Here is a 27,166-nt window from a genome sequence, read left to right on the forward strand (position 1 = left end):
GGGCTCGAAAATAACCTTTTTTACTTGGTAGCACTGGTGCTCCCAACTTCAAAAAGTTAGGAGCACCCACCAAAATGTAAGGAGCACCAACAATATATGCAATAGATTTTTTATTGATAAAAAACGACAATATAACAGTACGGTTTACAAGTAACAGTTAAACTGTCACGCTTAAAATGTGTCGACTCTTCAAGGAATTGCGTGTTATGCATTCAAACGACAAAGCGCTTCTCGTCACATTAATACTGCTAATCAAATCAACCGCCAGTAAACTGCATCGGAGAATTTAGCTGTTTCAACCGGGTCGCTACACAAAACACTACGTTAACGTTTCTAAAAGAAATGCCATAATCGTTCGCTTCAACTTTTCAGCTTTCGATAACGCTAATAAATTGAACATAAACTTTTGTCTTCAGGTAACATTAGTTAACGCGTTAGCTCTCTGTCTCGCGTGACAGTGGAGTGCAGCGAAAGGGAGTGATTGAAGGCTAATATTAACAAATTTAAAATCAGCATTAAAGTTAAGAATGTCAAGCTCACGATTGGTTAGAAGGGTCACTGTCAGCTCACAAGGCACACTGAGTGTACTAACTAGCGAATGTACAGAGAAAGAGATGTTCGACTGGAAAAATAAATAAAAAATTTAAAAAGTTGCACCAGAACAATTATTTGCACTCGCACAAATGCTCCCAATTATATTTTGAGGTGGCACAGATTACATTTCGGGAGCATAGCCGACCAAAATGGTTGCAATTTCAAGCCCTGATTCAGTGTCAGTAGGATGCAAGTACTCAGTTTTAAAATATGTTCCCAAACCCTCACATTCTTCTCCACAGCACTGACTCCACATCCAGGTGATCATGGAGAATGTATCAGCAGTGACGTCCTTCATATTGACGGCATACACTGAACTGGAAGATCATAGATACTTATACTTCATATGTTTCCTTCTTTCATATCTTCTGATATTTTTGGGTAATTTGGTTCTAATAGCAGTAATATCCATTGAAAGAAGCCTGCATGAGCCCATGTATTGGTTCATATGCAGCTTAGCAGTAAATGGATTGTATGGTAGCACATGTTTATTCCCATCACTACTGGGTCATTTGTTATCTCATAATTATGAAGTATCTCTGACCCAATGTCTATTGCAGATATATTGTTTACACACATATGGTACTATTGAATTTACTATTTTAGCAGCGATGAGTTATGACCGGTATGTTGCTATTTGTCACCCGTTACACTATCACCTCCTCATGTCTCCTAAGAAGCTATATGCAGCTATTACATTATCCTGGGTGATTCCCTTAATTTATTTTGCCCTTCTTTTCATATTCACAGTACAGCGCACATTTTGTGACAAGATCATAGAAAAAGTCTATTGTAGCAATTTTCCTTTAGTTAAACTGTCTTGTTTTGATACGACCATTCAGAGCTTTGTTGGCCTGGCATCACTTTTTGTTTCACCTTGTTCTCAAATTGCCATGATACTGTTTTCCTATGTGCAGATACTCAGAATTTGCCTGTCTGCTTCAAAGGAGTCTCAAATCAAAGCTATTCAAACATGCACCCCACACTTACTGGCTGTGATTAACTATGCAGTGGGAAGCTTATTTGAGCTCATTCAAAGTCGCTTTAACATGAGTAACGTACCTTATAAAGCCCGTATATTTATGACCCTTTACTTTCTGATATTTCCCCCAATGTTTAATCCTGTCATTTATGGAATTAGTATTCAAGCCATCAGAGTTCAGATTTTCAAACTGTTTAGTGGCAAGAAGCTAAGAGAAGCCCACTGAAGGTAATGAAATAATTTTCTGTGTCTGTTATTTTCATATTCTTAATACTGCATGTGGTACCACTGAGTAATCTAATACATGGTGTAGTATTAAGAGTAACTGAAATATTGAAAATGTGTTGTCTAAATACTGATTGGTATATATGTTAAATAAATGTCTGTACTATAAAGTATCTCTTTGACCAGTTTTTGTTGTATGGCAGACAATTGACAAATTAAAGGAAATATCTGAATAAGTGAGTGGAGAAACATAATGAATGCAGATGCTTCCATACAGATGTACTGCATGATACAATAAAATAATTAACATCCTATTATGCTCTATGGAATGTATAAAAATGTTGAGTTGGTGCAGTTGACGTCAAGATGTCAAGAGTAAATGATCTAAGTGACTTTGAAAGAGGGTGCATTACTGGGGCATGGAGAGCAGGAGCATCAGCCACAAAGACTGCTAACTGGCTAGTGTCAATTGGAACAATGACTAAAGTGACATCTGCTTTTAGATCTATGGGAAAGACATCAGTAAATAGGGTCAAAATTGTGACTCAAATAGTCGGGTTGCAGTGCATAAACCCCTCATTACAAAAACAAATGCACATTTGAGAGTTCAGTGGTGCAAAAACCATAGGCACTGGTCTACAGAGATGTGGAAAAAGTGATATGGTCAGATGAGTCCTCCTTCACCATATTCTCAACAAGTGGGCGAGTGCAAGTGTGCCGTACACCAAGAGAATGGTACAGGCCTGAATGCTTGACCCCTACAGTGAGGGGGTCCAGTGGCACTGTTACGCAGTGGGGGAATTTACCTGGCATGGCATGGGTCCATTTATCCCCTTAAAGGGAAGGGTCACTGCAAATCAACACAACGCTATTATGAATGATCACCTTTATTCTATGATGGAACATTTCTCTCCTGGTGGGAATGATATGGATGAATGGTGTTCCATCCCTCCAGTAGAGTTCTAGAGACTTGTAGAATCTATGCCAAGTGGCACTGAAGCTGTTCTGGTGGCTTGTGGTGGCCCAACACCTAAGAATCTTTATGTTGGGTTTTCCTTTAACCACTTTGCAAAATGCCCCTAGTGGTCGGCACGCCGGCGTGCCTAGATTGCTCAATTCAGACATTCGGTGCTCCTGCAACCAAATTATGAGTTGAAAACACAAACTCGGTGTGCTAGCTTTATTAGTAGATGATTCAGGAAAACTTTGCCAAATACGGAGTTTCCAATGGTCGTGCATTTACCAAGCACCCCCTCCCTGCAGTCTCATCTGTAACTACACCCCCCACGCATAGCACACTGGACAATAATGTCTATCCGAGCATACATGAAAACATTCTTTCACCACTAAAAATTTGTATTCCATCGTTGCTAACAATAAAAAAAAAAGCTAACAATAGCCGAAGGTATGACAGTACAGCTGTAAAAAACGCTGCTCACCGAACACTGAAACAAACAACAAGAGGCATTTTTTCAAAAATTATACCATGTAATTCTACTGTCAATATCTGTGACTAAATCTGGAATAAATATACAACCTTACCAATGGTTTTATGCGTAGAGATGTCCTTTTTGAGACTGAGTGGTCATTCACTGTCTTGGACAATCCGTTTGTGACATATATGCTCATTTGTGACGCCTGGGTACCTTCCAAATTAGCTGTGTGTAATACCACACGTTGGTTACGGTGTTGTCAATTGGCTTAATGGACAATTAATCGATCCAGTAGGTGACAGTATAAGCTTTCTAACGATGTATAATATGTCTAATTTTATCTTTGGAATAACGTTTTATAGCTCAGCGTAGGTTTTGTATTATTATAGCTGCATTACGTATTCAGTCAGTGGTAGCAGTAAAAGACACTGCACCTGGCAAAATATTATCGATGACTTTCATCATTTCTTGGAAAATATTAATATTCTTGAAAAATTCTGAGCATGGTTAAGGCATATGTTTGCTGATAGACCTAGCTGTTTTCTGGACTAAGTTACAACTGGAGAACGACAGCATTCATTCAGTCTCTATCTATATCTACTGAACACCGATAAGGTTTCATCGTCCGAATGTAAGTGTTACTGCTGAAAATATTTTGGTTATATTCATTCTTTTTGAAATTGCGTGTCTTTAATTAGGTTAGCGGTATTTTATAATGAGGATATTTCGCACTGTAATGTAAGCGTTCATTGGTTTGCTAAGTAGTGTTTGTGTATAATGCACTGGATGTGACCTCAACTGGAACATTGCCAAAATGTGGTGGACCGTTGAATATTGTTTTAATGTCGACCCATCCCCATACAAGAAAACATCACATACTGTAGAATACAGAAAAACATACGAGAGTTAATGATTACACATTTAGGTACTCTACCACATAGTGTGATAATGTTTTTGCATTATTTAAAAAAAATCTGATATCAATGTTTCACATTAAACCTTCAAAAGGGGTACATGTATATGCTTTATAATGGACAAAAAGCATTTTATTCATTTTTGGAGAGATTTTGGATATGTTTCAGGACTCCTAGATTTTAGGCCACTATACTGACAGAAAGCTTGTAATTCCCACTTGAAAATAATGCAACAGTGAGTTTCTTGAGATAAAACAGTTTATTTGTAGTGAAATACATGATTATGTTGTGATTTACAGTAATGAATAATATGTGACGGGTGCTGGAGGAAAGGTCCGCAAGTCGCAAATCGCGCTAGGAGGCAAAAAAGGTTTTTTAAATTTTTTTTTACTGTTTTCCTTTTTTTCATATTACGAAAGTTAAAGTGTTGAAGAAGTCACTCAATAGAATAAACAACATTTTTAGGGTCACTAAATACTTTGTAATAATTATAATAATAATAATTGTTTTAGTGATTCTTACAGCCGGGTTTTGGAGGCGTGATGGGGGTGCAGTTTAATTAGCATGTTTGATTTCGTTGGCTATTGTCACTTTGTTTCGGTCAAGCCACCGCCCATAAATAAAGCCGTGTGGTAGTAGCCTATGTTTGTTTACTGTGTGAGGTAGCTACAATGGCGGACGCTCAATCAGTAGGTGAGAGTATAAGCTTTCTAATGATGTATAACATGTCTAATTTTGCTTTTGGAATAGCGTTTTATAGGTTAGCATAACCGAACATTTTCTTACCATGGCATTCGCTCTATGTATGGTAGCATTAAAAGACGTTGCACCTAACGAAACGTTGTCAACGATTTTTTGTAATTCCTTGGAAAATACTATTATTATTCAGGACTTCTGGGCATAGCTAAGCCATATGTTTGCTGATAGACCTAGCTGACATCGTTTTCTGGAGCAAAACAGAAGTGGATAGAACAGTCATTGATTTACTTCATCATTGCTATGTAAGTATTACTGCTCAAAATATTTCGGTTATATATGTTATTTTAGAAATTGAGGTTAGTGGTATTATGTAACATGGATATTTCACACTGTAATGTAAGCGTTAGTTAGTAGTATAATCGTTTTTGTGACACATACAACAGTGATGAGGAGAGTGTTGAAACATTGCCAAAATGTGGTGGACAGCTGAAAATTGTTTTCATATCGTCCCATTCCTATACAAGAAAACATAGGAGTGTACAGAGTATATAATAATTTAGACATTTTGGGTAGATTTGGAGATGCTGGGTACACTGCTTAGTTTTTGCTTCATAGATCTTTAGTAGTTCTACATATGCACCCTTAGATTTTATGAACTTGTGGTCAAGAAGTTTTTGATCCAGGACATGTATACTTTAACCCGCAATCTCCCAGTATTTCATTGCGAACTAAAAAAGGAGCAAATTCATTTTAGATTTTTTGCCTTGACCGTTGCATTTGTGGCACTTTATTTCTTACAAAATTATGAATATAAAGTAATCTAAGCTAGTATTGTAAATGGTACAAATGTATTGCTTAATTTAAGACATTTTTCTAGTCTCTGTGGTGTTCACGCCTGGAGTTATAAAGCTTTAAATAGGGTAACCCCTAAATGGGCAAAGATTGACAGGTACTCTAGTGGGGGAGTGGTTGGGGTGGAGTTAACTAGCTATTGTTCCCACCCATTATCTCCCTGTGAGAAGTGTGAAAAGTTCCAGATCTTTCAAGGGGATTTTCTCTGCTACTTGATTTTAGGAGTACCAACATTCAAATAAGCATATCTTCTTCAACTATTTTCAGATTTCAATGTATGACACATCACTTGAAAGCTTATAATCTGCACTTTCATAATCTGTAAAAAACTGAAAAATGACCTTGCCCTACTTGAGGACCAAAACACCAGCACCTGTGGACTGGTGTTTGGACATTTTGGATAGACACTGGGTACACTGTTTACTTTTTCATTCATAGATCTTAAGTAGTTATACATATCCACCCTTAGATTTGACGCACTTGTGGTCAATGAGTTTTTGATACAGGACATGCATAGTTTAACCTGCTGCATATTTGCAATCTCTCAGTATTTCATTGCAAACTAGTATTGTAAATGGTACAAATGTCTTGCTTCATTTTAACATTACAAAGGGCTTAACCATTTTTCAAGTCTCTGTGATGCTCAGTGGACCATAAACAGTTATAAAGTTTTAAACAGGGTATCCCTTAAATGGGCAAGGAATGGCCAGATTCTGCATGTGCGCAAAGGGGTTAATTTGTCACCCATTGTATTTGTATGCAGCAGCTGTATATTTAAAAAGGGGCCTTGATTTTGTTTCTTTAGTCTCAAAGAAACAAACGTATTTAAATTAGGTTTTCATACAGTCCTGGATCTAGAATGCTGTCATGGGGGGGGGGCATGCCATCCAACTCTGGCAACTTCTCTATCTTTCTCTCCTGGTGCGTTTTCTCTTTTCTCTTTTGAGATCCACTTTTTGTGTTTAGAAGGAATTTTGACATTCTTATTTGTAGCTAAGACTCATCTCCTCAGCTAGCCAATCTCACCTTACAATTTGACTGCCAAAACTAGCTATATAAAACAGTTATGATAAATAGACAAAAGCAAAAGCATACACAGACATATTTCCCAGCAATCTTTGCATAACAGAAAATAACACTAGTACCAAAGAAATGAACACAAATTATTTCATTGAATAGTTTAAACAATATGTTTTATGTAGAATGGGCATCTAGGTTTAGTTCGACATGATCACAGACTATTGTACAAAGAAGGCATATTAACCATGATTGAGATGAGTTTGCTTATTGAATGATATATAAAACAGATGGTACTAAACTTATTTATATGTGTTATCGGATGTTTAATGAGTGTCTCAAACACAAAGGGCTTTGCGTGAACATATTTTCGTCACATACAGCTAGTTCTGGGCTGCGCGTTTTCTTCATGTACTGCAAGTTATTCGCAAAGTTTGGGGGGCGGCGGGGATCTGCCCAATAGTTTTTCAAGGCTTTTCAATTGGAACGCAGCATCTATTTCAGGCTGAGTGCCACATGAACAAGGGAATAGACCTGGAAATACATAAAATAAGTATAAATCTTACCATCACACTAGAACACATTTTGAAAAAATATATATTTTCACCTTGCCTTTCAGGGCTCTGTAGGATCACGTCAAGTAAGTGTCTACATTCCCGCTCAAGCCTTGCTAGACAGGTGATGTTAAACTTAATTATATTTTATTGGGGTTTAGCATCACAACAGCCTTTTCATATGGACTCATGTAGCTTTTCTAGACAGTTTCAAAGACGGTTTCAAAAAGAAGATATTAAAAAATATATATTAATGAGAGATGGGATTATGTTGAATACCTCACAGGCATTGATTGGTCTGGGGTGTAACGTCACACACTGGTGTGTATTTTTCCATGGATGTGCCATTATAAAAGACTCAACAATAGGAACATCTCTTTCAGTCACCCAGATGTGATGTGCGTCTGCAGAACTGGAAGTACTCTGAAAGCTTTTCTCTGAAGGAAAAAGAAACCCTTTTGAAGGAAACAGGTAATGGAACAGCTGTAAGAATTTTAGTGTATGTGTGTTTTTTTATTTTTAACTTTATTTGTCCTATACAAACACATCAAAAGTGTCATATAGATGTGCTTCTGTTTATTCTGTCAGTGATGCAATTGTTTTAAGTCATTTATTATTATGGTTATTATCTGATCTGTAACATCACACCTTGGGTGTGATTATAAACACACCAACACTCCCATCTCACTCCGAATATGGCAAGACTCTCATTATTGAAATGGTTATGTAAAGACATTTATCTGATTATCTTTTTTGGTGAAAGGTCATAAATTGCATATTCAAATCCCAATTAAGATGCCTGGATTTTCCCCAATCTTACGATTTTTTGGTGCTTGTTGACGTCTTACTCTGATTTCATTCAGCTTTTTGTAACTGTGCGTGTCAGGCAGAAGTAATGTTGAAAACAGGCATGGCTGCTACAGTTTCCATTGAGCATATACCGATTATGGAAAGAATCACATAAACTATTGAGTGATCACATTACTAATATCAATGTATATACAATAATCTGAATACTGGCATAAACTGATTACTCCCAATAATTGGGGTATTGGCATGCATGTATGTAAACGTAACCATTGGTAAATTCCATATAAATGATTAACTCTTTCAAATAAATGTGCCTCACAAATTCTTTTTTTAATTCAGTGTCAGTAGTACTGTATGTAAGTCCTCCATTTTAAAATATGTTCACGAACTCTTCTCCAACAACATTCTTCTCCACAGCACTCTATAACCAGGTGATCATGGAAAATGTATCAGCAGTGAAATCCTTCATTTTGACAGCATACATTGAACTGGAAGATCACAGATATTTATACTTCACATGTTTCCTTCTTTTATACATTCTGACATTACTGTTCAGTTCTGTTCTCATTGTTGTAATATATATTGAGAGAGGTTTGCATGGACCGATGTATTTATTTATTTGCAACTTATCTGTTAATGAACTGTATGGAAGTACAACTTTATTACCATCTATGCTAAACCATTTGCTATCTCGTAATTATGAAATATCTCTGACTTTATGTCTATTACAGATATACTGTATAATGTCATATGCTTTAGTTGAATCTACTATTTTAGCAGTGATGAGCTATGACAGGTATGTTGCTATCTGTCACCCATTACACTATCACCATCTCATGTCCCCTAGAAAGGTTTCTGCAGCCATTGTATTATCCTGGGTTGCTCCCTCTCTGTTCTTTGCCCTGTATTTCATATTAACTCTCCAACTTTCATTCTGTGACAGGTATATAGAAAAACTGTATTGTATGAATTACGCTTTAGTTAATCTGTCTTGCTTTGATACGACCATTCATAGATATTTGGGAATAGCATTGTTTCTTGTTTGTCCTAGTCCTCAGATTGCCATGATACTATTTTCCTACGTGCAAATATTCAGAATCTGCTGGTCTGCATCTAAAGAGTCTCAGGCCAAAGCTATTCAAACATGCACCCCACACTTACTGTCTGTGCTTAACTATGCAGTGGGAGGCCTTTTTGAAACTATCCAGAGTCGTCTCAACATGAGTCGTGTACTGTCTAAATTTCGCATATTCCTGTCACTTTACGTTGTGATAATTCCCCCGTTGTTTAATCCTGTCATTTACGGAATTCGCATTCAAGCCATAAAAGTTCAAATTTTCAAATTGTTTCGTCGTGAAAAGTAAAGTGAACACCACTCATGGTGATGATGAAAAAAAGATGTGTTTCTGGTTTTTTTTTAACATATTGTTAGGCTGTACCCTGCATCACAAAACCAGCCATCTGGAAACTCCTGTATCTGGGTTGCCAGATTGCTGGTTTTGGACCAGAATGTCCAGTTTTCAAATTATTTGTACAGGTCCGGTTTATGGTTCTGACTGGACAATATGAATGCTCAATCTGAATAGCTGATTGAAATTGACTGCTGGCTTGTAATTAATTCATTTAATCTCCACAGTTGAAGTTTTTTTTTTTTTCCTAACTACCCCCTCCAGTTCCCCGTTCACTTTGCGATCAAGCATTATGCTGCCCCCCCCCCCCCTTCCCCATGTGTCAAACTACACCTATGTGTCCATGCTTTCTGGTTTACAAATTCTAACTCTGGCAACCCTATGTATCATAAAGTAATAATAATATGAGATAATGAAATGCTGAAAATAGCTTGTCTGGATATTGTTTGGTTTATAGGTATTTAAATAAATATCTGTACTGTAAAGTATTAAAGTGCTTTCAGTCACCAGGCTTTGTTGTTGACACCCACTTAGTTTAGCCCAACTGTTCAATCAACCAATCAATCAATCAATCAATCAATCAAAACCATTTGCAATAGGAAGCACTAACACTGATTTTTTTTGAGAAATTGGGAAACCAACTTAAAATATATATATATGCGTCATAGCGTATGCAAGCAGAAATTAATGGGGTCCAAGCATCATGCGGCAATGATGCATTTTAAGGTGTAATGACACATGCTAGATGAATGGTAAAAATAAATAAATTTCAGTCTGACCCAAAATGTGACATGGCATTCCCTAGGTTTGATGTTAACAAATGCACAAGATTCATGTTGATCAGTTGCTAAGCCTGTCACATGCCCAGTGACAACAGATTGGCTGAAGGCGGCTACATTTTTTCAGATATGGCTTCATGATTGTACATTCAATGGCAGACTGACACAAAGACATAGCATTCAAAGATTAAACATTTGAGGAGTTAAAGGCTTTTATTAATTTTTCTTTTACAGCTATTGGATAAGCACCACCAAAATGATCATGCTGTCTCTGGGTCAACCATTGTACATGTATGCAAACTTTCATGGTCTCACAAGTCACAACTGTTTTAGTAAAAAAAAAAATAGCCACGCCTACAACTGTTTATTATGGTGGCCATGGTGTTTTGAAAGTCTCAAATTCTTTTTGATAATTATTCAATTTCAGACTCCACAGATTATTTCAAGCCTAATTAAGTGACACTAAGCATAATGGCCTAGGACTAGTAGGTGAAAGTTTGTTCTATCAAAAATTCAAAATGGCTAAAGAACAAAATATTTGCTGTTGTTGCTTCTTAAGGCAAAGTTGTTCCCTGGTGGGGTATGAGATGTCCCCCTTACAGCCTGTTTGGTCAAACAGTTGAAGAATTATATCTATTTTAACTTATTTGATTTCATAACGCCAACTATGGGCAGACATGAGCCAAAACGTGCATGCTTCCTCAGAATTATGGACTGTACATTTAGACCACACTTCATGAGGATTGAATGTGGTGTTCATGAGTTGCAGGCGTTTAAGTAAAAATGCCCATGCCCACAACAATGGTTTGCTACATATGTGGTGGTCACATTGTTTTGAAAGGTCGACATTTAAAAAAAATCATTATTAAGCTTCATACTATGCAGCTTCTTTCTAGCCTAATTTGGTGACGATGGGCCAAATGGCCCCAGACTAGTTTGCAAAAGTAGGTTTAGAAATAAATTCAAAATGGCGGAAAAACAAAATGTTTGCTGATGTTACTTCTTGAGGCAAAGTTGTTCTTCTGAAGGAGTAGGATATACAGATATAATTTATAGGATTTTCCCATAACCATATCCAAATATATGCAATTTGAAAACCTGCATATTTGCTATAGCACCCCCTAATGGCTGACCGATACCAGATTTTACATGGTATTACCTTGTCAAGAGGTCACTATACTCACAAACTTTCATGATAATCGGTCATTGCTAAGCCTGTCAATTGGCTGCTGCTGCATCCTCAGAATCATGTCCTGTACGTACATACCAAATTTTGTGAGGATTGGACAGCGTTCATTAATTACAGCTGTTTAAGTAAAACATGGCCATGCGCATGACAATTGATTTACATGTGGCAGCCATATAGCTTTGAAAAGTCAGCATTTATTTTAGACGCCCTCAATTGTACGTCGTCTTTCATGGAAATAAACATCCCTAGTGAACTTTCACCTCTCGACCATCATCTTCATCCTAAGAATGAGTACGGCATGAAGTAGTAGTTCTACTAATAACATTTATTTCTGAAACATGTTTCAGAAGTATTAGAACTGCATGCTCTGTGCTTTGTGTGTGTTTTCACCAGCTAGCACTATTGGTGAAGAAACAGCTGAAATTAAGTTAAATGTAGTTTTGGTTGTCAAATGCAAATCCGCTTTTACTGTCAGTCAATTTGACATATTTGAGAGACAGAAGTCTTCACTGCATAACAGAAAAATAACAATCCTGCATTCAGAAATAAAAGTTATTCAACAAAGGGAGTGTTTCATGACACCAATTGGCGTCCTCCAGGTTCAAGGAGTTAATATATTTTATTGGGTTTTAGCACCATAAAAACGTTTTCTTATGGACTCTGCAGCTTTCCTAGAAAGTTTTAAAAACAAGACCACTCTTAATGAGAGATGGGAATATGTTGGATACCTCACAGGTGTTGATTGGTCTGAGCTGTAACGTCACAGGCTGGTGTGTATTTTTACATGGTTCTGTTATTATAAAAGACTCAAAGGTAGAAATATCTCTCTCAGTCATCCGGATGTGGTGTATGACTACACAACTGCGAGGACTCAAATCTTTTCTCTGAAGGCAAAAACCTTTTCAAAAGAAACAGGTATTTAACTAAATATCTGCCAGACTCACAGAATATTTACTCTTCATATTTTTCTAAACCTTTGTCAGTCATGTAGTCATCAGTGATATTGTATAGATCTTGTTCCTTTTTCATTATCTAAGAGATGCAGTCTGTTAATAATGTAGTGGTACAAAGTAAATAACATTTTCTGGTTATGGTCATGTTGAAGTATCGCTTTAAGTAGTATGTGTGAACGCTGACTTCTTGATGACTACACCTTAACATAATGTGCAGATGTGTCAGAAAGACATTGAAGCACTTGCAAAAATGTCAGGAATCGAAAACTGAATTGGTTCCAGGTATGAAACTGAAAATATTTGAAAAGAGAGATGATTATCTTTGAATTTTAAAACTCATAAAAGTGATCAACAACAGGACCTAAGAAACAATTTTCAGGTTGAGGCAACAGAGCAGGAGGGCTTAGGTGGAAATTAGTCTGAGGTAAAGTCCTCACTGATATCAGGAAGTTTATTTTTACACTGTTTTTACACAGACAGTTTTCAATGTGTGGCACAGACCGGGTGCTTCATATTCTCCTGACTTTAAGTAAATTGAGTGGGTTGAATGGTCTGTTCTTCTCATCCTTATGGTATTTAGAAAATTCATATAAAAAATTAATTCAATCTAATTGCTTCTCTAACAACGTATCTTGATATAATTCAGTACCAGTAGGCTCTAAGTCCTCAGTTTTAAAATATGTTCTCAAACCCTCACATTCTTCTCCACTGCACTGACTCTACATCCAGGTGACCATGGAAAATGTATCAGCAGTGACATCCTTCATATTGTCGGCATACTTTGAACTGCAAGATCATATTTACTTATACTCCTTGTCTTTCCTTCTTGCATATATTTTCATATTGTTGAGCAATTCAGTTCTAATTTTGGCAATATACTTTGAGAGAAGCCTGCATGAGCCGATGTACTTGTTAATATGTAATTTATCAGTTAATGGAGTGTACGGTGGTACATCTTTATTACCATCTATGCTTGGCCATTTGATGTCTCATAATTATGAAGTATCTCTGACCCGTTGTGTGTTACAGCTATATTGTTTACACTCATATGCTACAATTGAATTGACTATTTTAGCAGTGATGAGCTATGACCGGTATGTTGCTATTAGTCATCCTTTACACTATCACCTCCTCATGTCCCCTAGAAAGGTTTCTGCAGCCATTACATTAGTCTGGTTGGCTCCCTTAATCTACACCATGTTTTTTACTGTATTTGCTGCACAGCACACATTTTGTGGCAGGATCATTGAAAAAGTATTTTGTACCAATTTTCATTTAGTTAAACTGTCTTGTTTTGATACAACTATTCAGAGCTTTGTTGGCCTAGCACTTCTATTAGTTTCACCTTGTTCTCAGTTTGTCATGATACTGTTTTCCTATGTGCAGATACTCAGAATTTGCCTGTCTGCTTCAAAGGAATCTCAAATCAAAGCTATTCAAACGTGCACCCCACACTTACTGGCCTTGGTGAACTTTGTAGTGGGAGGCTTATTTGAAATAATCCAGAGTCGTTTCAACATGAGTCATGTTCCACACAAAGCTCGTGTGTTCATGAGCCTTTACATTCTGATATTTCCCCCATTGTTCAATCCTGTAGTTTACGGAATTAGCATTCAATCGATAAGAGTTCAGATTTTAAAACTGTTCAGTGGTAAGAAAAGAAAGTGAACACTTGTAAAGGTCTTCTTCTTTTTTTGTCTTACTTTTAACTGTTTTGATCTGTCTCTTAATGCCTGTGTGTGTGTGTGTGTGTGTGTGTGTGAGAGTGAATGCATTCGTGTGCATATCTCAGAGTGATAATGACTCTTGTAATATTAATTCAGGAAATTCCTCCCTTTTTGGGCTTCCCTTGCATGTTTTCCTTTTTATTCAATTTGTGTATGTGTAAATTGTCTTTTTGGCTTTTAAAAATGTGCTAAATAAAGAATAAAGAAAGGTGATGACCATTTCATTTTCTGTCTCTGTTATTTACATTTTCTTACCATCATGCATTTTTGAGCAATGAGTAATCGGCACAGCTTAAATGGACAGATCACTTTCTGGAGTTTTATTTATTTTTATGGAGATGTTACATCAGTTTTTTTTTTGTTTTGTTTTGCTTTGTTTTTTCAATTCACTCAGCTAGTTTTGTGTTCGATGAAGGGTATTTTAGACACTTTGACTAAGTTTCTGATGACCTTGCAGCTTCGCGCCATTCTGTAGACCATGATTTAAAGCCAAAAGTTGACTTCAGGATGCTTGTACAGAGAGGTTCTTTTACCAAAATCTAAACACATCAGCAGAGTAAGGCTATAGCATTATTCACAGGCAAGTGAAGAACATAAAAATCAGGTTTTATATCATGTTTATATATTTCTTTCCTCCCAGTTTCTCAGGCTGTGTCAGCTCTTCACTCCCAAGGGCCCCTACAGTAATGTTCATGAAGCTGCCCCCACCACCCCCAACCACAGAGCGCAGGTTGCATGGGCCAAGGGAAATCATTTTCAATCCATAACTCAAGTTTTGAGCAATAATCAGGCAGTATATATACGCACAAGCTCCGCAGGCATAACAACGCTATGCAAGCTACTTTGGAGTTACTTCAACTTTCTTGTCTTGAACCAAGAACCTCTGACTACCTTACCTGCCATTACTTGTCTAAGCATCTAAATACCCTGAATTGCACACAAAAATTGTCTTCATCAAAACATGCACAACAAAAATAAATAAATAAATAAATAAATAAATAAATAAATAAATAAATAAATCCAGAAAGAGAACTATCCATTTAAAGTGCTTAGAATCACTTTATATGTAAAATGTAAAATGTTTTGTTTGAATGTTTTACAATAAATATCTGTACTCTGAAATATGGACATGCTTGTATGGTTCAATTTTTGTTGCAAGGTAGATCACATCCACTCAAATCTGACCCAACCATTTTAATAGGACGGAATCTGCTTCTGCTCTGCGAGAATATCACCCAGCCCATGTTACTCTATTTCTCTATTACTCTAATCCTTTAATTTGTCACCCGTCTGAATGTATTATGTGAACTGTATGTGGAAATGTTATCGCTTTAATGGCTTTGTGTATGTGTATTGTACGTGTACTGACTGTGAAGTAGACACTTAAAATTCTAGGTCGTGGTAGCCTGTCCAGCTTTTGTTTGCATTGTTTTCATCGCAATCATTTTAATTGAATGCCACGGGCACTGCATAATAGATTGGAAAGATGTTTGTGTTTCACGGAGTCGAACGCTAGCTTATTATTTAGAATTATGGCAAAGTGGAGAAATATTAAAATATACAGAAAAGAATGGCAGAGTGAGCCTGACTTAAAACAATGTTCCAGGAGATGAATCCAAGGCCCATTGCAAGTACTACAATTCTGAGATTAAGGCCCACCTGGGGTATCTTAACGATCATACTCCCACTAGAAAATATACTACATGCATATATCCATTCCTGGCATTAGACAGCTGCTTCAACTTTGAAAAGCAGGACCCCCCACATACGCTATACATCTCAGCTATACCTGCCATACAACTATACTCAGCAGATGAGCTAATGATGGCCTGAGGGTCTGCTGGGGAGTGCATGACTTTCAGCAAGAGAGAAACACAGTGTAAGACCATTAACAAATCGCATTACAAATGAAGCTCTAAACTGCCTTTTACACTTTATGTGATAGAATACATGTACATAACATTTTGTTTTACCTAAAACTTATTATTTTGCACTTGTATTGTTGTATTTATGTTATTTACCTTGTTTTCCATCTATTTTAAATGGGTTTTTGGATGTTTTCAAAGGTACCAATGGCTTCAATTAGGGTTTAGGGCTCAAACTAGTGTTCAGCTAGGGTTAGGGTTAGGAAAACGGTAAGTCTGAGGGTTGAGGCAAGTTTACGGTTGTGTTCAGCTCCTTGAAGAAAGGTTAGGACATGGGTTTGTTATTGATTTTGAATGAACCAAAAAATTTCTGTGGTAGCATGTGTACCCATGACCATACAAAATGTGTAATAAATGCATATTTGTTTAGGGAAAACATTCTTTATAATACTTCAGGTGTGACTAAGCTGCATATTAATTCAAAGTCTGTATGGTGAACAGAGGCAGTGAGTCAACTTCTCTTCAATTTTAAAGTTGGATTTCAAGAGTTTAAATATTTGTATTCATGCATTCAACGGGGGGGGGGGGGGGGGGGGGGGGGGGGGGGGGGGGGGGGGGGGGGGGGGGGGGGGGGGGGGGGGGGGGGGGGGGGGGGGGGGGGGGGGGGGGGGGGGGGGGGGGGGGGGGGGGGGGGGGGGGGGGGGGGGGGGGGGGGGGGGGGGGGGGGGGGGGGGGGGGGGGGGGGGGGGGGGGGGGGGGGGGGGGGGGGGGGGGGGGGGGGGGGGGGGGGGGGGGGGGGGGGGGGGGGGGGGGGGGGTTAGGACATGGGTTTGTTATTGATTTTGAATGAACCAAAAAATATCTCTGGCAGCATGTGTACCTATGACCATACAAAATGTGTAATAAATGCAAATTCTTTAGGGAAAACATTCTATAATACTTCAGGGGTGTGACTAAGGCTGCATAAATTAATTCAAAGTCTGAGTGGGTGTGAACAAGAGGCAGTGAGGATCCCAACTTCTGCTTTCAACCTACATTAAAGTTGATTTCTAAGAAGTTTAAATATTTGTATTCCATGCATTCAACATCAAATAGGTAGAATATACCACCACAATGCATTATGTGTAATTTGGTGTAACTGGTGTCTATTTAAACACATGGTTGCTAGGGAAATATGTCACAAAAGTGTCAATCTTTGGCAGTGAAAATCTCTGGTTTTCTGGCAGCCCATTCAGGATAAATGTCTAACTTCAAAACACCACAACTTCCTCAGTAATTGTCCAATCTCCATGTATGATACATCTATTTGAAGCTTGCATATGCTATAAAAAACCCAAAATCAACTTTCCTGCATTTAAGCCTGGTTTTCTGGCTCCTGTCACTGCGTAGCAACAGAGATCGCTGTCATGCTTAAAAACAAAATCGCACAGGGCCGAAACCATAAGGAGCTTTTACATGGTGCTTGACTGTAGCACCAAATGTGTGTCCCATAAATGAGGTTCTCCCTCTTTCCTTATGGCCAGGACAAGTGAGCAGCAAGTTTTCCCACTCAAGCCTTGCTGGCCAGGTGATGTTAAACTTCTATTCTATTTTGTTGAGATTTAGCACCACAACATCCTCCTATTCCTCTGGAGTTGTAAAAGTATTCAAATATGACTGTATCTAAACGAGAAATGGGAATATGGCGATACCTCACAGGTACTGAGCGGTGTGGCCTGTAACGTCACACGCTGGTGTGTATTTATACATGGTTCTGTCATCATAAAAGGCTCAGTGGTAGACGTCTCTCACAGTCTGCAGGACAACAGAACTGCCGGCGCTCGGACGATCGGAAAGCTTTTCTCCGAAGGCATCAAAAACATTTAAAAGGAAACAGGTAATTACCTAAATATCTGGCACCCTTTTAGCGTACGTGTTCTCTATATTTTTATGACGCTTTCACTGGGACATCAGCGGCATTATATCAGTCTTTCTTTATTCTTTATTTATTATTATGATTGTGATGATAAGAATGGATAATACTACTACAACTAAATAATAATAATAATAATAATAATAATAATAATAATAATAATAGTCATAGTCATCATAACGTATTCATGCATAAAATAAATTATGTTCTTGTTATGGTGAAATTAGAGTACCTTGATTAATTGGAGATGAGTACTACTGTCAGCGTGATATTTTATTTCAAGATTTTAGATTTATGCAGGGACATTTTATATAAATACAGTTGATAATTGCTTCCTGCTTATCATAATTAGAAGCCTTACACAATCTGCTTTGTTATTTAAATTGTTCTTAATGTTGTGCCCATGAATATATTGTGCAGGAATGTATTGTGTAAAGAAAATATATATGGGTTGTGGAAACTAAATCATTTTCAGGTGTGAAATTTAAAAAGTAAAAGAAGAATGTGACAATTGACACTTATAGGGGGATTCAACCAGACATACTTAGACTATTTTATGGTAAATGTAATTTAATTTAGTCAGTACTATATGAATAGGGGCTACTTTGCTGTCTCAAACTTAGTGCAGAAACCAGAAATAAGAGGAATTTTTTTTTTCTATTGGAACAAACGAGTAAGAAAATGTGAATATAGAATAAGAAAGACATACAAGGTCTAGGGAAAAGTTCAAAGAATGGAAAATGAATTGGTTTCAGGTACAGAATGCAAACAATACAAGGAAAGAGTTAAGATCCTAAATCTATTTGTATTCAGCTTGAGGAAACCAAAGAACTTGACCGAGGTTTTAAAATGTTCCTGTCTCCATAAAGAAACAGGAAATAAGAGATTCTTAGATCTTGTAATTCTTGTATCTTGTTTTAATGAATTATGTTCTTTTGTAAACTATATATATATATATATATGTATATATATATACATGAAAAACAGGTTCCCTCCCCCCTCCGCAGAGGGTAAGCAGCAGCGGTGGTGGGAAGCAGTGAGCCCTGGTGAAAACGAATACTGATGCCAATTATGTTCAATCGCATCACCATGCATTTTTCTCCCCCTCCGCTGAATTCTGAATCTGAAGTTTTATGGATTTTTCTCCGATGACTGCGGAGTTGCTTGTGAATCCAGCACCGTGCAGCACCTCCACCATTAACACCTTGGGGAAATCGTGTGCTTCACCAACGCCACGTGTTAATTTGATTCAGTACCAGCAGGCTCTAAGTCCTCTAAATTTTAAAACATGTTCACAAACCCTCATGTTCTTCTCCACAGCACTGACTCTACATCCAGGGGACCATGGAGAATGTATCAGCAGTGACGTCCTTCATACTGACGGCCTACACTGAACTGGAAGATCAAAAATATTTGTATTTCGCATGTTTACTCTTTTTGTACATTTTCACATTATTGGTCAATTCAGTTCTAATTGGCGTAATTTACATTGAGAAAGGCCTGCACGAGCCCATGTATTTGTTTATATGTAACTTATCAGTTAATGGAGTGTATGGCAGTACATCTTTATTACCATCCATGCTTAGCCATTTTATGTCTCGTTATTATGAAATATCTTTGACCCACTGCCTGTTACAGATATACTGTTTACACTCATATGGTACAGTTGAATTTACTATTTTAGCAGTGATGGGCTATGACCGGTATGTTGCTATTTGTCGCCCGTTACACTATCATCAATTAATGTCTCCTAGAAAAGCTTATGCAGCCATTGTATTATCCTGGATTATTCCCTGTCTGTACTTTGCCCTTTATTTCATATTAACTCTTCAGTATTCATTTTGTGGCAGGTTTATAGAAAAAGTTTATTGTATGAATTTCCCTTTAATTAAGCTGTCTTGCTTTGATACGACGTTACATAACTATGTAGGACTAGCACTGATTTTTGTTTCACCTTTTTCTCAGATCCTCATGATACTGTTTTCCTATGCGCAAATACTCAGAATCTGCCTGTTTGTTTCCAAGGAATCTCAAATCAAAGCTATACAAACATGCACCCCACACTTAATGGCTGTGATTAACTATGCAGTGGGATGCTTATTTGAGCTCATTCAAAGTCGCTTTAACATGAGTAACGTATCTTATAAAGCCCGCATATTCATGTCTATATATTTTGCAATATTTTCTGCAATACTTAATCCTTTTCTTTACGGAATGGGAATTCACGCCATACGAGTTCAGATTTTAAAACTGTTCAGTAGTAGCAAAAGTAAATGAGCACTTCTACTAATGGTGAAGATAATAAATAATTGCTTGCTTTTTTTGTTATTTACATTTTCTTATTCATGCTGCACTGCTGAGCACTGAGCAATCGAAACTGATAAAGTGATATCAATCCATTAATAAAAAGCAGCAACGTTAACAAGCTCTGAAATGTGCTAATGTCAAAATTTGATGGTTTGTCGGTTTATTTATTTATTTTTACATATTTTTACATACCCACTCAAGTTGATCCCATCCAATCAAAAACCTTTTTCATAGCAAGTACCAACACAGCAGTAATCCAATCACATTTATCATTTCAGAGCAGGAAATTCAGAGAAAGCAAAAAGACAGAGTTATCACACCCCAGGAACAAACCCCCCAGGACCAACACCCCCTGGCACCAGCACCCCCTCTAGCTTAATCTCAGAGATTCGGGAACTTGTTTTGAAGTTATGAGGTTCTCAGAGGTCTAGCAACTTAGAATCCATTGCTAGAAACTCAGAGGCCTTATTGGCTAAGATAAACTCAAGAGGTCCTTAAACTAGTTACCTAACTCAGTATTCAGAGGTCTTTGTCTTAGAATCTAGCGTTAAAACTCAGAGGTGTTTTGCAATTTTTAAATCAGTCAGTGCAAATATGAACACTATAGCTGTCAGGAGTTTCCCTAGGTTTTCAGAGGGCATAGGCGCTCTCAGCTATATTTTGGAACAGTGTTTTTTTTAATATATGAAAAAAACGCTTTGACCAGCGGTTTTCATCAGAAAAAGACGCCTTTGTTTAGCACAACTTTGTTTAGCTACCAAGACACATTAGATGCAAAAGTTAGTTCAATCGAGGTATCTTTACGTAACGTAAACTAACTACCTTCGCTGGCTAACGTTGTCATAAATTTTTTCCGACCGTGAAAACTGGATTACTTGTTTACATTTTTGACAGATGCGGCTGGTGGATAAATCTATCGCTGTTTCCGTCCCAGGACTTTCGACACAAGCAATTTGGAAACGCTATCCTAAAATTTCTTTTTATCGTGAGTAAGGGTGTCTGACCCGCAACCGTAGTCATGTGTTAACACAGCGGCACACTTATATAGCAATTATATATAGAAATACCATCTTTGGGGAAAAAAACGCTATATTCTGCAAATGCATTTAGCCTAGCATGCATAAAAACATAAAAACGCTCGTCAGTCACCAACTTCTATTTATAATGCCATCATAGCACGGAGTGTTTAAAACCATAAAGCCAATTCACTTCTTTTTGTGTACATGCTTACATTATTGGCCAATTCAGTTCTGATCCTGGTCATTTGCATTGACAGAGGTCTGCATGAACCCATGTAGCCTATTTATTTATTTGTAATTTAGCAGTGAATGAACTTTATGACAGCACATCTTTATTGCTATCAATTTTTTGTCATTTATTATCGGTTAATTATGAAATATCACTCACAGTCTGTCTGTTACAGACCTTTTGTTTACACCTATTTGGTTCAGTGGAATTGACTACATTAGCAGTGATGGGCTATGACCGATATGTTGCCATTTGTCATCCATTACACTATCACCTCCTCATGCCCCATAGAAAAGTGTGCACACTTATTTTAATGTGCTGGATTTATCCTTGTATTGTGTTTGGACTCTATTTCATATTAACTGTACAGCGTACATTTTGTGCCAGGATCACAGAAAAGGTGTATTTTATGAATTTTTCATTAGTCAAACTGTCTTGCTTTGAAACATCTATTCAGAGCAAAGTTGGTTTATTTGTAACTGATTTGATGATTGTTCCTCTGCTTCTCATGATACTATTTTCTTATGCACAAATACTCAGAATCTGCCTGTTTGCTTCTAAGGAATCCCAGGTCAAAGCTATTCGAACATGCACCCCACACATATTCGCTGTGATTAGCTATACAGTGGCAGGGTTTTTTGATGTCCTCCAAAGTATGTTTAACATGAGTAATTTGCCTCACAAAGCTCGCATATTCCTGTCTCTTTATTTTTTGACATTTAACTCAATAGTTAATCCTGTAATTTATGGAATTTGCATGCATTCAAACCATAAGAGTTCAGATTTACAAACTGTTGCAAGGTAAGAAGAGTATGGTAACTCCACGGAACGTAGTGATGAAATAATTGGCTGCTTCTTTGTTATGTACATTTTCTTTTAAGTCCTGCACTGCTTAGTAATCAAAACAATAAAAGGAACTTTCATTCGGTAGCAAAAACTAGTAATATTTAGAATCATTTAAATATTTTAAATGTATTTAGAAGAGTTTATCAGGTGATGGCAAAGTCCAAACTGTAACAGATCCTAATACTCCACATTTCAAAAGAAAAGTTTTTTTCTACCATCAACCTGTCTGTGTGTCATTGGGTTGGATTGGTGCTTTTATGATCTCAGTCAGAACATGTGTGGGTCTATAGTGGACCTGCGGCTGGGTCAGCATCGAAGAATACCCTAAATGACCACAAGGTGGCCTGATCAGGAGCTAGAACTTGTCCTGTAATGCATGCACTCAACCCCTTTGCGCACACGCCAAATCTGGCCAATGGTTGCCCATTTAGGGGGTACCCAATTTAAAGTTCCAGAAGTGAGCATCACAGACTTGAAAGATGGCTTAGATGAAGCAGGACATTTGTACCATTTACAGTACTAACTTAGATTAGTTTATATTTATAATTTAGGAAGAAATAATGTGCCACAAATGCAACTGTCGAGGCAAAAAATCAAAGAAGAATTTGCTCTTTTTTCGTTTGCAATGAAATACTGAGAGATTGAAAACATACAGCAGGTGAAAATATGCACGTCCTGGATCAAAAACTCCTTGATCACAAGTGTGTCAAATCAAAGGGTGGATATGCAGAACTACTAAAGGTCTATGAATCAAAAAGTAAGCAGTTTACCCAGTGTCTCCAAATCTATTAAAAATTCCGAAATTATGCCGAAAAAATGCATTGCTGTAAATCACAACATAATCATGTATTTCACTACAAATCAACTGTCTTGACTCAAGAAACTCACTGTTGCATCATTTTCAAGGGAGGATTACGAGCTTTCTGTCAGTACAGTGGTCTAAAATATATAGGGGTCCTGAAACATATCCAAAATATCTCCAAAAATGAATAAAATGCTTTTAGTTCATTATAAAGCATATACACGTGCCCCTTATAAAGGTTTAGGGTGAAACATTCATATCAGACTTTTTTTAAATGCAAAAACATTATCACACTATGTGGTACAGTACCTAAATGTGTAATAATTAACTCTCGTATGTTTTTTGCACTCTACAGTATGTGATGTTTTCTTGTATGGGGATGGGACGACATTAAAACAATATTCAACCGTCCACCACGTTTTGGCAATGTTCCAGTTGAGGTCACATCCGGTGTATTCAACACAAACACTATGATACTTAGCAAAACAATGAACGCGTATGTTACAGTTTATTACATTATTAATTGCTACAGGGCTATAAAAAGCTAGGATATTGTTAGAGGTGAATTATATTCACATGATTTTAAAAACTCTCGACGGGCCAGAGCTGTTTTGGCGGCACGAGGGGGACCTACACAATATTAGGTAGGTGGTTTAAATGTTGTGGCTGATCGGTGTATATCTTTTAAACCAGGCAAAGTTGATCCACTAGCTAAGTTAGAGAACTGTCTTAAAGATGTAAAGGCTTGGATTAATCAAAATTTCCTCATGTTACATTCTGATAAACTGAGATTCCTGTGTCTTGAGGCTGCTCTGGCCTAGCCAGAAGTTCATAAGTTCGCCCTTGAAGTTTCATAGGGCCCAGAACAGGCTAAATGGTGAATCTGAGGCCTGGTAGGTGTAAATTAGTGAAAGGTAAATTTTGCCCTTGTACTTGAACATATTTTGTTACACACTTGATAATGAATGGAAGAGCTTAACAAGACACAAGAGTAGAGGGGTGTTAACATGACACTGCATTAAAAACGACTAAGCTCAATATACTGCTTATGCAACACCACACAGGTACTGGCTGGTATCGCCTGTGATGTCACAAATTGGTGTGTTTTTTTACATGTCCGTGTCATTATAAAAGACTCAAAGGTAGAAATATCTCTTTCAGTCTTCCAGATGTGGTGTATGACTGCTTAACTGCAAGGACTTTTTCTTAAGTCATCAAGACCCCTTTAAAGGAAAAAGGTAATTAAATAACCATGTGGCAGAATTGTAAGGGTTTATATGTTCTGTACATTTTTCAGAAACTGCCTCAGTCTTGTACAGCAACCTGTTTTACGTATATCCATTATGACAATGGTAATGAATAAATCATCATGATGTGATTAACGAAGTGATAGGTTTTTCAGGGTCAGTCAGCAGAAGGGGAAATAATTGGAAATTGTATTTTGCTCTTATTTTTTATTGACAGTATTAGAGAGAGAGGCCTCTCTGGGTCGTTCAGGCTTGATACAGTGCTGGTGCTCTCAAAGCTGTAGGTCAGTCACGAGCCTGGATGGGCTGAATGATCTACTCTCGTCATTACTGTACATATTCTAATGCAAGTTCTTTTAAAGAACAACGTTAGGACTTCATCAACACAATAGCAGAGATTAAGATCAGCAATACTAACCTGTCAAACTGAGTTTGTGAATAAAGGGAATAACTATTGCACTGCTTTTAAGTAAACATGAGTACATATGTCGAAAATACATGACAAGATGTTACTTGAGTTCAGTTAATATCAGTAGGCGGTAAGTCCTCGGCTTTAAAACATGTTCCCAAACCCTCACATTCTTCTCCACAGCACTGACTCTACATCCAGGGGACCATGGAGAATGTATCAGCAGTGACGTCCTTCATACTGACGGCCTACACTGAACTGGAAGAGCACAGATATTTATACTTTGTATTTTTCCTTCTTGTGTACATGCTTACATTATTGGCCAATTCAGTTCTGATCCTGGTCATTTGCATTGACAGAGGTCTGCATGAACCCATGTATTTATTTATCTGTAATTTAGCAGTGAATGAACTTTATGGCAGCACATCTTTATTGCCATCAGTCCTTTGTCATTTATTGTCTCATAATTATGAAATATCACTCACGTTTTGTCTGTTACAGATCTTTTGTTTGCATCTATATGGTTCAGTTGATTTTACTATTTTAGCAGTGATGGGCTACGACCGGTATGTCGCCATTTGTCGTCCATTACACTATCACCTCCTCATGCCTCATAGAAAAGTGTGCACACTTATTTTAATGTGCTGGATTTATCCTTGTACTTTGTTTGGGTTGTTTTTCATGCTCACTGTACAGCGCACATTTTGTGGCAGAATCATAGAACGGATGCATTGTCTTAATTTTAATTTAGTCAAACTGTCTTGTTTTGAAATTTCTTTTCAGAGCATAGCTGGGCTTTTTGCAACCATTCTGATGATTGTTCCTCTGCTGCTCATGATACTATTTTCCTATGCGCAAATACTCAAAATCTGCCTTTTTGCTTCAAAGGAATCTCAGAGAAGAGCTCTTCAAACATGCACCCCACATGTACTGGCTGTTGTTAGCTATGCATTGGGAGCATTTTTTGAAGTCATCCAAAGTAGGTCTAATAACAGTCATGTACTTCATAAAGCTCACATGTTCTATTCTCTTTATTCTTTGGTATTTACCCCAATATTTAATCCTGTAGTTTATGGAATTTGCATTCAAACCATACGAGTTCGAATTTACAAACTGTTTAGTGGTAAAACCAGTAAGTTAACTCCAAGGAAGGTGGTGATGAAATAATTTTCTCTGTCATTTATATTTTCTTAAATCTTGCACTGTTGACCACTGGGTGATCAAAACAGGGAAAGAGCTTTTAATCGGTTAGTAAAAAACAGCAATATTAAGAACGACTGAAGTATTTAAAATGACTTCATGTCTGAATATTATGTACCCGTCCATTTTATAAGCTGCTTACTCCTGGTCAGGATCGCTGGGGGGCTGGAGCCTACCCCAGCGTACATTGGGTGAAAGGCAGGAATACAACTTGGACAAGCTGGTCAGTAATATTAGAACAATGCCGTTATGGATCAGGCTGTGTTGTAACGCAGTGAACTCCAACCAATCAGCAAAACAAAAAAAGTCTCCCCACCCTCCAGCTAACTGGAGACTGGTCAATAGCTCAGGACTGCAGTTGTACTAATTACACCTGTTTTGTATCCTGGAAGTGTGGAATAGGCCCTTCCTCCACTCCAGGAGGGGCCTACTGGATGACAGTGTTTGTATGTGACATTAGTGTACTGGTGATTGTACCTGGGCCTGGTTTTTGCAGTAGGTTTGCTTTGCTTTGTACTGGCCATTTAGTGGTGTCTGAAACTGCAACATATTCCCATTCTCGCATTTCAAAATAAAAATAAAAGATTTTTTCTACCACCAACCTGTCTGTATGTCATTGGGTTTGTTGGGTGCTTTATGATCACAGTTAGAACATGTGTGGGTCTATAGTGCACCTGTGTGCACCTAATGTGTTCTTTATAACTTTCAAATTTAGTAAGTTTGTGAGGCCAAAATGTATATTTCCAGTGTTTCCCCAAACATCTCTCCTGCCGGGCCAGAGCTGTTTTGGCTGCACGAGGGGGACCTACAAAATATTAAATAGGTGGTTTTAATGTTGTGGCTGATCGGTGTATATCTTTTAAACCAGGCAAAGTTGATCCACTAGCTAAGTTAGAGAACTGTCCTAAAGATGTGAAGGCTTGGATGAATTAAAATTTCCTCATGTTACATTCTGATAAACTGAGATGCTCGTAGAAGCTCCCAAATCTCTTTCTCCAGTTTTCCTTAAATATAAACGGCTTCTCTGTCTCCTCCAAAGCAGTTGTTAAAAACCTTGGCATAACTTTTGATTCAGATCTCTCCTTTCAGGCCCACATTAATAATAGCATATGTGTGGCCTTCTTCCACCTAAAGAACATATCTAAATTAAGGATCATGTTGTCCCAAGTTCCTGCTTCCTGTGTCTTGAGGCT

At 37.5% G+C, this 27,166-nt stretch overlaps 4 protein-coding genes across 4 annotated transcripts; all 4 read left to right on the forward strand.

Annotated features, from left to right (window-relative positions):
* The first annotated feature begins 860 nt into the window (after nt 1-860).
* LOC135237003 (olfactory receptor 52L1-like) lies at nt 861-1,956 on the forward strand. Its single transcript, XM_064303703.1, has one exon. It carries the CDS (start codon nt 861-863, stop codon nt 1,800-1,802), a length of 942 nt encoding a protein of 313 aa, XP_064159773.1. The 3' UTR covers nt 1,803-1,956.
* Nucleotides 1,957-8,499: 6,543 nt separating this feature from the next.
* On the forward strand, nt 8,500-9,511 carry LOC135235648 (olfactory receptor 1E16-like). The gene has a single exon (XM_064301337.1). It carries the CDS (start codon nt 8,518-8,520, stop codon nt 9,442-9,444), a length of 927 nt encoding a protein of 308 aa, XP_064157407.1. The 5' UTR covers nt 8,500-8,517; the 3' UTR covers nt 9,445-9,511.
* A 3,508-nt stretch (nt 9,512-13,019) lies between these two features.
* Nucleotides 13,020-14,344, forward strand: LOC135236975 (olfactory receptor 52L1-like). The gene has a single exon (XM_064303633.1). The coding sequence runs from the start codon at nt 13,146-13,148 to the stop codon at nt 14,076-14,078; it is 933 nt and encodes a 310-aa protein (XP_064159703.1). The 5' UTR covers nt 13,020-13,145; the 3' UTR covers nt 14,079-14,344.
* Nucleotides 14,345-19,247: 4,903 nt separating this feature from the next.
* On the forward strand, nt 19,248-20,257 carry LOC135235484 (olfactory receptor 4B13-like). Its single transcript, XM_064300932.1, has one exon. It carries the CDS (start codon nt 19,259-19,261, stop codon nt 20,189-20,191), a length of 933 nt encoding a protein of 310 aa, XP_064157002.1. The 5' UTR covers nt 19,248-19,258; the 3' UTR covers nt 20,192-20,257.
* The last annotated feature ends 6,909 nt before the right edge of the window (nt 20,258-27,166 follow it).

The sequence above is a fragment of the Anguilla rostrata genome, chromosome 12 (assembly GCF_018555375.3).
Source record: "Anguilla rostrata isolate EN2019 chromosome 12, ASM1855537v3, whole genome shotgun sequence".
Taxonomy (NCBI): Eukaryota; Metazoa; Chordata; class Actinopteri; order Anguilliformes; family Anguillidae; genus Anguilla; species Anguilla rostrata.